This window comes from Dysidea avara, chromosome 7 (assembly GCF_963678975.1).
Source record: "Dysidea avara chromosome 7, odDysAvar1.4, whole genome shotgun sequence".
NCBI classification, from domain to species: Eukaryota; Metazoa; Porifera; class Demospongiae; order Dictyoceratida; family Dysideidae; genus Dysidea; species Dysidea avara.
The window spans coordinates 30,688,206-30,702,041 of record NC_089278.1 but is presented as its reverse complement, the minus strand read 5'-3'; the positions used below and the strand labels follow the sequence as shown (position 1 = coordinate 30,702,041).

Below are 13,836 nucleotides of genomic sequence, written 5' to 3'. Positions count from 1 at the left end.
TCAGCAATTCTTTTTCATTGCATATTGTAGTGCCATGTGTACATATCAATAATTATTAAGAAGTTCATTTTGTAAATGTAGCAAAACTATGTTCTGATATCAGACCTATATAATTGTGAGTAATGCCTGCATGATAGCTTTGCTATAAAGGTTGTCCCAATTCACATCACATTATAGGGGGGAGGCTACTATGTCACATGGCTTCTGTGAACAATGTCTTTAAATAAGGTTGCTAAGCATCAACATGTTTAATTATTATTGGCATGCCTGTGGAAGTTGTACATGCCATGTATGTAGTACATCATACAGAGGATCATCAATACACTACCTACAATCCAACTCTGGCTCCATAAATATTATACACTGTAGTTGACGGTATGACTCTTGCAGTCACTTAGTATGATGATAAGTGACTGCAAGAGTCATACCGTCAGTACGAACTTAATACTTCTGAATTTACAATGTATATTGCTTCACACAATAATTTTATTGCACTTTTGCAGAATACTTTTCATGACAAGGTCACAGATCATCATATAAATCTAAACTGAGGGTACAGGAAGGGAGGCAAACAGATAGGGTGCCTATCACCTGGAAAGTTATAGAAAGCAAAAGATAACACTGTATAATAGGACTGCAGTAATTATGCCAGAATGATTTTGAGCATAATGGCAATATCATTTTATTTACTGTGTTACAATAACGGATCAATTAAGATAGTCCATAATAGAACACATAACAAGATGCATTTAACATGTAGCCTTACGTGTTATCAAGTTACACTGGTCCAAAGGCATCAGTCAGGCAATCAGTTGAAAATTCCACTAAATAAAGATTTTGTAGAAACCTGTTGGAAGCATTTCAGGTCATATGAAGCCATGTTTGAACCTAACCAAAGGTGCTGTGAAGGTATTGTGAGGCTGGTTTCTGGTTTGTGAGAAGGTGAAAACCTTCACAATCCCCAATATACAACTACCATACTATATGATTATGCAGTAAAAGGATATCAAATGAAAGGTTTGTAGCTTTCAAGGAAATGTTTGCAAATTAATAGAAGCAAGAGTGATAATACACATTTGGATGAAGAGACAAGCAATAACTATTTTGAAAAATATCCAGACTTCTATGGTTAAAGCCTGTGTCTATTAAAAGTAACAGGTATCACATGTATACAATTTCTGTCAGTAATTGTTTTGTACACTTCCTAAACGTTATGCAAAATTTGCACATTTAACAAGCTAGGCATTGTGGTACAGAGTTAGGACAGTTAGTAATATCTGTCACACTTCCAGTCACAGTAAACTGGTCTCTCAGTAGTGTCACACTCTTGTTACTTTTCTGTGGAGATGCATTACCAACATGAACCACAAAATTTGATCCAGGAACTATAACTCTGTTACCATTTGGTGCCACTGATGTCATTAGGTAAGCATGGATGGTAAAATGAAACTCAATTGCACTACCTGTAGTAAAATGAGTCCGGTTGAAGCCAACTAGATGGTATTGTGAGCCTACCTTTATTATACCAGGAGCTTTAGGTGTTGTAAGATATATCTGAACAACTTCATCACTGTCCATTTTGCCCATGTTGTGCACATCTACAAACACATCCACAGAATTGCATGGTGAAATTTTCTTGGGAACAATCCGAAGGTTGTTATACTCAAATTTAGTGTAGGTGAGCCCATAACCAAATGGGTATAAGGCTGACTTTGTAAAGTATCTGTAAGTACGTCCAGGATTAGTGGCCATATTGTAGTCAACTGATGGTGGTACATCTTTGTCACTTTCTACTACCATCACCGGCATTCTGCCAGCTGGACTCACTTCACCAAACAATACTCCAGTTACAGCTGTACCACCTAGTGGTCCTGGATAAAATGCCTCTACTATAGCACGAACTTTATCAGACTGATCTTCTTCTACTATTGTCAGTGGTCCACCATTCAATAGAATTAGTACAATATTGTCATTGATTTCTTCAATAGCTGATATCAGGTCATGTTGACATCCAGGAAGACCAATGGCTGATTTATTTGTTGAGTCACAAGGGTGACTAGCTCTGTCTTTACCTTCCTGCTCAACAGACTGATCCAGTCCCATTACCATAAATACACAGTCTGCACCTTTGGCTGCATCCACTGCTTCAGAGAATCCTAAGCAACAACATTCAGAATAAACTATCATTATAACTACAGTTAGCAGATATTTTACCATGGAGCAAGTCTTACAAAGCCCATACAGTTACCATAGCATGGCTACAGTAGTTGGTTGCACCAAGGCAGTACCTAGCTTAAGAATTGTGGGTAAAAACAAACCCCAAAGCCAGCCTATAGCTGGCTTTGGGGCCACATAGAGTACAGAATGAAATGAACCGACATAAAACAGCCAAGCTGTGAAAAAATTGCAGTTCTTGGGTGAAAAAAGTTGTAAAAATCAAAGGGCTGCAATGATGTAATACTAATAAAATTTTAATAATAGATGTCTTTATTCCACAGCTTAACTAATTTTATGTGGTTATCTTATACATTTCATATTACATAGTATATTTAAAAATTGAGTTTTATAGCTAGGAAATAAAACTAGATGCTCAGCAGTGTATGGAGATGTATCATACACTACGATAGTAGTGTATAGTAGGGACCACAAAGGAGTAGGCGTGGCCCACGAAATAATACCACCCAAAAAACAGCCTCAATTTCCCCTAACGACAATCAGGCAGTAATGGTTAGGTGAAACTAAGCCCATACAAGCTTTCAGATCGACCCAAAATGCTTTCAACAAGTTGCTACGGAATTTTAAAAATAATTTATTTAACAGAATTTTCTACTGACTGAGTAAGTAACTGACTGACTGACTGATGCCTTCAGACAAGTGTAACTCGATAATGGCTAAGGCTATGGGCTTGATTTTTTCACTGTTCAACATCGCTTCATCTCCAACAGGTGCCTTTTGGCATACCGCAGCATGTACAATGCATTCTTCATGGACTTACCAGAGTCCTCCTTTGTCTCCCATTCATCTTAGCTGACAGCGAAAAGTGTCAATTTGGCGATAGCACGTGATAGCTTCCCTTCACGTAACGGAAATCATCTGTATTTTTCATAGTGGTTATTTTGATAGCAGAGGTGCTTGTCAAACAGCTCTTGATTTGTACTGTTGTGTAATGGGTTGAACACAGCCAACAAAGAAGCGTAATGGATACTTCACTTTCCATATTATCGATATAACTGGGGCGCGCGGTATCATTTCTTTCGGAATATGTCTTGGTGTGCAGAGGTGCTTTTCGAACAGTTATTAAATCACAGTAAAACAATAAGAAGTGTTATATCCCTACTGTGCATTTCCATTATATATGGTATCTTGAGCACAGTAGGGGGATATAACACTTCTTATTGTTTCACTGTGATTTAATATCGTGCACTACTCCAGCTTGTTTCTAGGGACCTGCCTATTATGCTCAAAATTTTACCTATTATGCTATGCTGCACTGCTCAAAAATTTTACCTATTGTGCTCAAATTATGCTCAACCTTTATGCCTCATTTCCTATGTTTTACTGCAGTTATGGGCACATAATAAGTGGATGAAGCACATCTTTGCTCTACAAAATGCATGTGACCAAAAAATCGATATACTCTAATAGAACAGTCAGCTGCTTGATTGTTCTATTAGAGTATATTGATCTTTTTCTGTGATTATGTATTTTTACCATCAAGGATTTGTAGTATGGCTCATATATTCCTCCTATTATGCTAGCATTATGTTCAATGCCTATTATGCTCATAATTATGCCAGCATAATCGGCAGGTCCCTACTTGTTTCAGTACTTTTTATCGATGTGATATGGTCCCTACTCTAGTTGAAAATTCCAAATTTTTCTGTGTACTTGTAGTAATAAATTTTCTACCACTGAAAAATGAAGAGACGAGTTTGTTCTATTAGACTCTGATATTTTCAGTCTAAATTTACTAGGAATACAAGTACAGTATTTCCTCATATAAAAGCTGCATTCGACTAAATGCCTGTCTCAATTTTAAGCCGGGGGGGGGTTTCTAGCACCTTTGGAAATATAGTCAACACACTGCATCACTGTTTTCTATGACTATGTTTACCATTATAGTAATCCCGTCTCCGAATTCGATTAAATGTCCAGGTGTCAATCAGACCAATCCAAAATAAATGCCTGGTCTCTAAAAAAGGCCCTATTTGTTTACAGCCCAGATTAAAAGTGCTGGGAAGGAAATAAAAGCCTGGGCTTTTATATGAGGAAATGCGGTACTAGAAAAGAATATGTATGCATATCTGCTAGTAGGACTACCAGTTTGGTTTGTTCTTTGAGAGTGTATTAGTGGATTTTAAAAGCCTCATTATCTCTACTACTCATCTGGTAATCACTATTAAATCAGTCAGTACAGTTCTGGTCAACAGTACACAAGTACAGGGTCTATTTACATGGTTAAGTGGCAAGTATGCACTACATGAGTTTTTACTTTTTGCTATATTTTCAGATGGATCTGCATAAGGGTATCTAGCAAACAAAATATCAAGATATTTAGTGGTGGATCCAGAAGGTTTCATAAGTAGGGCAGATCAATCAGGGAACACAACTAGGATAACTAGTACACTCTGAAATAGAGATGTACCGATCTACCAATCTAGTATAGGAATGGTGCCGATCTAGAAATTCTTGGTAGGAGCATGCATTAAAGTATTTGTGGGTATACTGATTGTCCGGGTGGTGTCCACACCACCATTGGTATTGATTCCAGTAACAATACTGTGATTACTATTCAGCTAACAATTGACCAATAAGATAGTTTGAGATTATAAAATGCTATAAGAACTACCTGTAACAGATCAGTCATCACATACATACTTCTTACATAAAAGATGTCAGATCAGTACAATCGGCAATAAATTTCCTAGATCGTATCGGTATTAGAAAAATTAAATCGGTACATCTCTACTCTGAAATACAAAGCACAAAGCATTTAGTGGGGTCTAGAGAACCCTAAGAAAATGTTGAACAGTTAGCTTCTGAAGATTGCATTTGGTAGCAATGCTCAACTTGCATTATAATTTGTAAATACTGTTTACTAATCTTGAAATTAGGAAATATAGCAGTTATATAGGCCAAGCTATAGCCGATTAAGTTAGGGGCAGAGAAACAAGCTAAATATTTGAGGAGGAACCAAATTGGTAATAAGGTAATATCATTTACAATGATGTTCAACGTACATGACATTCTGAAGGCATTGTGTCCCAAGAATTTAGAATGGAATATTTTCACTGCATCACCGTGAGTAAATTTAAATAGCATAATAACATGGCAATTGACTGCTCTATTAGAGTATTATCTTTCATTACATGCGTTAACATCAAAATAAAGAGGGATCACTTTTGAATTAAGGGTACAATCAGTGCAGCATTATAGTGTCATGCTGGTACAGGGTTCTTGAGGTCTGTGTTAAAGGTTAACTATGTAACTACAAATAATGCATTAGGTTATGCTACCCCTTGGGCATTTTTCTACTAGTCTGCAAGGTATGTAACGCAGTATATTGCCCACAAGATTAGTAAACTGGTCTCAGGAGGAGAGTGTAGCCATACCCAATGACAGGATGCCAAGAGCTCCAGTACCACTTGAACAGACAAAAAGTACATCAGTCACCTGGCAAGCTATAGGAAGTGATATTATTGCCATCCCAGGAAGCTAAGATCACTTAAATGGTATATAGGTCAAATCATTTCTACCATCATGGCACAGTCTGGCGAAAGCAGCCACAAAAATAATCTGGATAGTTCAGAATCAGAAATTAATGGTAATAGTGAAGGAACAAGGCACAGTATTAATTTTTAGTTACTACTAATAGACTGCCAAGTGGGTGGCATCAAAACTGAATCTAAGCACACAAAATTAAAGCTTTATACTTTTCAATGGCTACTTTGTATTATAATATAATAAAGTAGTACATATACATATAGAACATAGTGAACTGATATGGACTGCTGAATTATAGTAGAAATTTCCAAAATACACATGGTGCAATGTGAGTATATGAAAAAGGAATAGATAATGTTGACTGACATACTCTAATAGAACAGTCAAGCAACCCTAAATGCACTCTAATATTGAATTTCATACATCAACTACCAGTTGATACAGATGGGAAGTACAGGACATGAAATGTGAAGTACCAGATCAAAGTAAAATAATAATCCATATTTGCCATATAGAACAGTTTACGTGACTGCTGTTCTACATCAAGTAGTTATAGAATGGCACATGCACCAACCTGGGAAATAATGTTGAGTGGGCAGCGAGACACTAAACATCCTGAAGAACAGGTTCTTGGACAGGAGCAGTGGCAAATCTATTGAAGATGAATTTTAAGACGTTCAAATTCTTTCATGCACGTTGTTTACCTATTGCCTTGCTCATGCTTTACAACAAATATAACCAAGCAGTTGTGTTGATATGACTACAGCACTCAGATTTGCCATGTGCTATATTTGCCTCTTGCTATATTTGCATGTAGCTCTTGCTGCAATACTTACTATTACTATATAGTGGGCAGAGTCAATACAATGGTATGTCTACTATACATTTTCATTGACAAAAGCCAGGGGTACATGTGGTACATTTTCCAGGGTAATCACTGCAGCCCATTGAACAAGCAGGTCTACCAATTGGAGCATAACAAGCACAGAAACAGCACCACATCAACTTACCATCCTTAGAAGGACATGTAACATTGGGACACCCCATAGCTGTAGAAACAGTTGTGCTGGAACCCAAATAGCCAACAATACCATCCTGTATGGTGATTGATTTTGAAGGGATACCTTCATAGTTGGATAATAGTACTCGAGAATTGTTAGCATTAGGGCCGATAATGGCTATCTTTTTGAGTGATGAAGAAGAAATAGGAAGAAAGTTGTTTTTGTTTTTAAGGAGAACAATTGATTTAACTGTGGCTTCCAAATTCAAAGCTTGATTATCAGCAGTGTTAAGGTGGTCTTGCCCAATTGATTGATATGGTACTTCTAATGGTGGATCAAAGTCTCCCAATCTCATGCGAAGATAGAAACTCCTCCAAACAGCTTCTCTGATAGTCTCTACTTCTACCAAATGCTTGTCAATGGCTTTCTGAAGATAATCAGTGTAAACCATGTCGTGACCCAAATCCAAGTCAGTAGAAGCATTCATAGATACAGCTGCACTCATCTCTGGACTATCAACATACTGGTGGGGTTGGTAAACAAAATATATTCCTCCATTGTCAGAACACACTGAAATATTAGGGACATTAAATCCCTCTCGGAGGACAGTCTTCAATAAGTATTTGTTGGCACAGTCTGGTGCTCCATCATCTGATAGACCAGGAACCCTCACTCCACTATATGCCGGCATTATTTGAGCAACTTTGGCTGCCAAAACTTGCGACTTAAAAGCCGGTAAGTAAGTGTCATGCAAGTCATAAAGACTAACGTTAGCTACAAAGCCAAGCCTTAGCTCTTCAGGACCACTGTGAACTGCATAATGTTTAGCACAAGCTGCCACTTTGAGATATTTGCTATCTGTACCTTCCTGAAGTCCTCGGGTATAAGCCACTCCCAACATTGACAACAAATATGGATCTTCTCCATATGTCTCCTGACCTCGACCCCAACGTGGATCACGAAAAAGATTAACATTTGGAGAAAAGCAGTTGACACCAGCAGCTTCAGTGCTTGCACCAGAATTATTTTGCAGCATCACGTTATGTAAGGCTCTCCCTTCATCAGAGGTAATTTTTCCAGCCATGTTAAGCAAGATTGTGTCAAATGTTGCACCAAGACCAATTGGAGCTGGAAAAACTGTCCAATACAAGCCATCAAGCCAGCTACCACCTGATTTAGCCCAACCATGTACACAATTCGACCTCCAGTTGTACGCATTGATCCCAAGACGAGAGATGGCTGGTGCAATAGATGATGTTTGGTTGATCAGCTCGGTGGTGTTTAGGCGGCCCACCAAATCATTTGTCCTGCTCACGAAGTCCAACGAATAGTTACAAAAGGGATACGATGATTGGGGAGAACTTTCACACATGACCGATTGAGGCGGTGGAGGTGGTTGGCGGGGAGCGAATTTACTCAGGGTAAGTGTACCCCCGCGAGCATCTAAAGTGCTGTACGATATATCTGCGATTCCCAGGAATGCCGTCAATAACGTCACGATTGTTATTCCTCTAACAGCTGCCATCACTGCACTTATAGATAATCTAAGCTGCACTGGAGCTCACTAAAAGGAGTAGTGCGTGACCTTTATTTAAATTACCTCTTCACCGCGCAAGCGCTTATTATTTTCTTAGCGCGCGCCGCACAACAGTGCAAACATTCAACTAGTGCAAGGCCATGATATCCTTAGCCGAAGTAGTAGCTGTTACCACAATGAAACTGACATACATTGATGTTATTGAGCTTCAACATGCACATCAAGTTTAGCTGCAATTGCCTCACAGTTTAGTGATTTCTTCTGCACTAGACTCCCAACATGGCAACAGATAAACCCAAATGTACAGAGTACCTGTGGGGCCAATAGCTAACCCAACAAATGTTAGATGTGAAAAACTTGTTCATCTCTCTGTAAGCGGCAATGATGAAATTATTATAGTGATATACAGTCATGCAAAACATTATAAACATCACAGGTCATAATTGCCTGAACACAGTTAGCTGCTTTTCAATGTCATCAAACAAGCCAGTGAGAAGGACTGTGACAAGTTGACAATTTAGTGACAGAGTTCAATCTTAGCCAGCAATCAGCTGCATCATCAACTTACTATGCTTGTACTCTGTATAGCCTACAGCCCTACACAGTAAAAAAAAAAAAAAAGTTTTCAGTTTTTAATTTAATTATTTTTTAAAACAAACTAGTGAAGGTTACTATTAAATGTAGTGATGTTCAATACTAATTTTGTACTGAGTAACGTTCACTACTATGTGTACACTACAAAAGTAGTGAACATCACTACACAACAATAGTGAGTATTGTGGCAAGTCTACCAACAACAATTTTTATATAGCCACCATGCATGTTGCAGTTACATCAAGTACTAGCTGAGTACAAAATCTGGCAAGATGTATGCAGCTATGTGGCTTGCTCTTAACACCACCAGCATTAAACAGTACAAAGTGTGATCATAGCCAGAAGAGTTAATTTAGTGTGTGACTGCTCTATTAGGATCACTGACTGCTTCATCGGAACATCTCAATTTTTGTGATACTGTTTCATGTTCAGCGGCCATTATTTTTAGAATGATATGTGTATATACAGCTGGTAAATTAAGCCTTGGTGCTAAACAATATACAGAGGCATTGTGGCTATATTATACACATCAATAGTACACCAAGGTAGATGGACATCAGGACATGCATAGCCCCAGCTTGCTGTTAATGAGTTACATATGTATAGCCATACCAATAAATTTTTTGTTGCTAATTAACATGCAAGGCATTGTGGTACAGGGTTAAGACAATTTAAAGTATCTGTCACATCTCCTGTTACAGTATACATGTCTTTAAGTAATATCACATTCTTGTCACATTCCTGTGGAGATGAGTCACCAACATACACAGTAAAGTTTCCAGGAACTATGACTCTGTAACCATTTGGGTCTACTGATGCCATCAGGTAAGCATTGATGGTAAACTGTATATACACTGAACTGCCAACAGTAATATGAGTCCTGTTATAGCCAACGAGACTGTTTCGTGGACCTATGTTCACACCAGGAGCTTTAGGTGTTGTAATGTATAACTGAACAACTTCATCACTGTCCATTTTACCTGTATTCTGTACCTTCACTGAAACCACAACACTGTCACAAGCTGCAATAGACTTTGGTGTTATCTTTAGGTCTGAATATTCAAACTTGGTATAAGTGAGCCCATAACCAAATGGGTACAAGACTGATTTTGTAAAGTATCTGTAAGTACGTCCAGGATTAGTGGCCATATTATAGTCAACTGATGGTGGTACATCTTTGTCACTTTCTACTACCATCACTGGCATTCTACCAGCTGGACTCACTTCACCAAACAATACTTTAGCTACAGCTGTACCACCTAGTGGTCCTGGATAAAATGCCTCTACTATAGCACGAATTTTATCAGACTGATCTTCTTCTACTATTGTCAGTGGTCCACCATTCAATAGAATTAGTACAATATTGTCATTGACTTCTTCAATAGCTGATATCAGGTCATGTTGACATCCAGGAAGACCGATGGCTGACCTGTTTGCTGACAACCAGCATGTATATTCACCTCTGTCCTTTCCTTCATTCTCTATGAACTGATCTAATCCCATGACCATGAATACACAATCAGCATCTTCGGCTGCATCCACTGCTTCAGAGAAACCTACAAAATTAAGGTACATGCATTTAGTAAGCATGCATGTGAACACCAATAAGTATACAGAGTAGTAGTAAACTATAGCTAATTCAAGGTGAGTGTAATATGACCCACACTTTAAATCCCTACATATGATTTTTTTATAACAAAGTAATCCATTCTGCTATGCACCAGAACTTCTTCATGGTAATTGTGAATTTGAAAAAAGATCTTATTTAAATGGTTATTTCTGCTGTGAGTGTTACAGAGTAGAAAAATTTTAATTGCTCATAGAGATGTTAACGTTACACAACTTATGGACTTTCTGGTTATCTGAACAAGGTCCCCTTGGGATTTGGATAACTGATATCCTGCTATATCAGTATACTATAACTAGCTAGCCTCAATTAGATGACATGTAAAATAATAACTTTGACCCCTCATTGAAGAGAAAGGGAGTACGGTTATAAGCCAGTGACTGTGAGATAATACAACTCAATTTGAAACTTATAAGTACTAGTTATGGTAATTGCATGAATGATATAGCTACACCTTACAAATTGTCAAGTGACAATAAAATGTTTACAGCATTTCCGCTAACAATGATTAATATGCATGCAGGCTGTTTGTACTATGTATTGCCATGAAAAATTTATTTCTGCCTGGTCATTTTTATGGATAAGGATTGTGTGATCATTACCCGGTATAATGACAGTCAACATGTATACATGTGTAATCATTTACACTTAAAACATTTATTGGTCTTGAAGGTAATTTTTCTTATGTCAATGCTCAAACTGTAATAATTATTTTGTTTGTATATATATGACTAAACACTCCATTCAGATTTACAATTCTAAATGCAGAATGCAACAAATAAAAACCCTGATCACTGCAGCTGGATCAATTTTGAGGAGTTGGTAGCACATGGGTGACCTAATGAGCTATGAAAATTTAAAGGACATAATCATAACTTATTAAGATTTAACCTATAAAGTATGCCCCATAACAGTCCATACAGACACAGACAAGCTATAAACAAGGCTGTGGTTCGGTACAAAGTCAACGAATGCTGCATGCAGTGCATAGTGTTTGAACTAGCTTAGTAATACGATGTACATACATACTATGCATGTTTCAATATACATACCAGTCCAAAGTGTTTCAGCAGAGGCATGCCCATGTAGCCAGTACATTTTATAAGCTTGAGTTCACCATTTACACTGTGTTGTTAAGCATTCATAAATTATACAATGCACAAATACGATTGTTCTATTAGAGTGTAAGACAGCTATAACAGAATAATTCAGTCTCAAGAAGGTCTGGTCACACACTCTCCATTTCCACTGGCTATGACTGAATTCATTTATTTCAGATCCTCAGAAAAGTATTGGCACAATAATTATATCAAGTGATGCATAAATCAAGAGTTCATATAATAATCAAGAAGTTTTACTTAATATTGATCAAGCTGTTCTATTTTCTGCCCTGTACATGGTCCCACTGTCTAACAAGTTGTAGACGACTTGCAGCCTTGTAGATACACTGGACAATAATGTAACCTCTGGCATGGCTAACCCAAACAAGTTTGGTTACTAGTGAAGACCAATTTTGGTGGACTGCATCGGTCTAGCCTAACCAATTTTAGCCCCAGACCAAATTTTCGCTACAGATGCTGCCAAAGCACATGTACCTCATTAATAAATTCTTAAGCAAAAGCTCTGAAAGCTCAAATCTTTGGGCAACATGCACTATCATTTTTGGATAAACATACAATGCTTCATACATGCATGTAGCTAACCATATGCAATAAAATAAAGCCTGGCAGTATCCAACTTTATGAAATGTTTGGAAACTAAGCGTGCATGCACTATGAGAACATATAATGCCTCACCAAGTGTTGTAGGACAGAAAACACCATAACATCCTTTTATAGAAGATACAGTTGTATTGGGGCTCAAGTAATTGGTAATACCATCCTGTATGTTAACAATTTTTGAAGGGATGCCTTCATAACTCGACAAAGGCACTGTAGTACTGTTAGCCAATGGGCCAATTATGGCTATTTTCTTGAGTGATGAAACTGAAAGAGGGAGAAAATCATCTTTGTTTTTAAGAAGAACAATTGATTTAACTGCAGCTTCCAAATTCAGAGCTTGATTATCAGCAGTATCTAGGTGATCTTCTCCAATTGACTGATAGCTTACTTTTGATGGTGGATCAAAGTCTCCTAATCTCATACGAAGATAGAAGTTTCTCCAGACAGCTTCTCTGATAGTCTCTTCTTCTACTAAATGATCATCAATGGCTTTCTGAAGATTTGTGGTGTATACTTTATCTGTACCCAAATCCAAGTCAGTAGAAGCATTCATAGATACAGCTGCACTCAACTCTGTACTGTTTACGTACATGTGAGGATCATAAACAAAATACACTCCTCCATTGTCAGAACAAACTGAAATATTAGGTGCATCAAATCCATCTCGTAGAACTGTCCTCAGTAAATAACTGTTAGCACAGTCTGGTGCTCCCTTGTCTGATAAATCAGTGACCCTCACTCCACTATATGCTGGCATTATTTGTGCAACATTAGCTGCCATTACTTGTGATTGAAATGCTGGTAAGTAAGTGTCGTACAAGTCATAAAGACTAACGTTAGCTATAAACTGCATCCTTATTTCCTCAGGACCACTGTGAACTGCATAATGTTTAGCACAAGCTGCCACTTTGAGATACTTGCTATCTGTACCTTCCTGGAGTCCTCGGGTATAAGCCACTCCCAACATTGACAACAAATATGGATCTTCTCCATATGTCTCCTGACCTCGACCCCAACGTGGATCTCGAAAAAGATTAACATTTGGTGAAAAACAGTTTAACCCGGCAGCTTCAGGACTGGCACCAGAATTATTTTGCAACATCACGTTGTGTAAGGCTCTCCCTTCATCTGAGGTAACTTTTCCAGCCATGTTAAGCAAGGTTGTGTCGAATGTTGCACTAAGACCAATTGGAGCTGGAAACACTGTCCAGTGTAAGTCTCCCCAGCTACCACCTGATTTGGACCAACCATGTAAGCAGTTGGACCTCCAGTTGTACGCATTGATTCCGAGACGAGAGATGGCTGGTGCTATAGATGATGTTTGATCAATCATTTCTGTGATATTTAAACGCCCTACCAAATCATTGGTACGACTCAAAAGGTCCAAATTGTAGTCACAATACGGATAAGAAGATTGGGGAGCATTTTGACACATTACAGACTGTGCAAAGAGAGGCAGAGGAGCATCATCCCCCGCATCATCCTGTTTAATCAGCACGTTGCCGTGCACCTTGGCCTCTTTTGCAGCACAAACTACTGCTACAAGCATAATTACCATTATCCATATGCTTTCCATACTTGTACAGTCAAAGTACAGCCTTCCGCAAAACGCTGCAACAAAAAGCAGCTTAA

At 38.1% G+C, this 13,836-nt stretch overlaps 2 protein-coding genes across 3 annotated transcripts; both read right to left on the bottom strand.

The window, feature by feature from the left end:
• Positions 1-1,075: 1,075 nt before the first annotated feature.
• On the bottom strand, positions 1,076-8,335 carry LOC136261281 (uncharacterized). Its single transcript, XM_066055258.1, has 2 exons — positions 6,735-8,335; positions 1,076-2,156 (listed from the first exon to the last, which is right to left on the bottom strand). The coding sequence occupies exons 1-2, from the start codon at positions 8,248-8,250 to the stop codon at positions 1,231-1,233; spliced, it is 2,442 nt and encodes an 813-aa protein (XP_065911330.1). The 5' UTR covers positions 8,251-8,335; the 3' UTR covers positions 1,076-1,230.
• Positions 8,336-8,627: 292 nt separating this feature from the next.
• LOC136261287 (uncharacterized) lies at positions 8,628-13,820 on the bottom strand. Of its 2 annotated transcripts, XM_066055264.1 has the most exons (3): positions 12,280-13,820; positions 9,837-10,412; positions 8,628-8,859 (listed from the first exon to the last, which is right to left on the bottom strand). In XM_066055264.1, the coding sequence occupies exons 1-3, from the start codon at positions 13,778-13,780 to the stop codon at positions 8,852-8,854; spliced, it is 2,085 nt and encodes a 694-aa protein (XP_065911336.1). In that variant the 5' UTR covers positions 13,781-13,820; the 3' UTR covers positions 8,628-8,851. The 2 variants fall into 2 exon arrangements, with proteins under 2 accessions (XP_065911336.1, XP_065911335.1); XM_066055263.1 differs by lacking the exon at positions 8,628-8,859 and having other exon boundaries at positions 8,925-10,412; positions 12,280-13,819.
• Positions 13,821-13,836: the final 16 nt, after the last annotated feature.

Excerpts from the sequence above, each read along its gene's own strand:
- LOC136261287 (XM_066055263.1), bottom strand. The coding sequence starts at position 13,780 with ATGGAAAGCATATGGATAATGGTAATTATGCTTGTAGCAGTAGTTTGT. Across the intron at positions 10,413-12,279 it reads TTTCTGTCCTACAACACTTG|GTTTCTCTGAAGCAGTGGAT; the intron begins GTGAGGCATTAT and ends TTAATTTTGTAG.
- LOC136261281 (XM_066055258.1), bottom strand. The coding sequence starts at position 8,250 with ATGGCAGCTGTTAGAGGAATAACAATCGTGACGTTATTGACGGCATTC. Across the intron at positions 2,157-6,734 it reads TACATGTCCTTCTAAGGATG|GATTCTCTGAAGCAGTGGAT; the intron begins GTAAGTTGATGT and ends GTTGTTGCTTAG.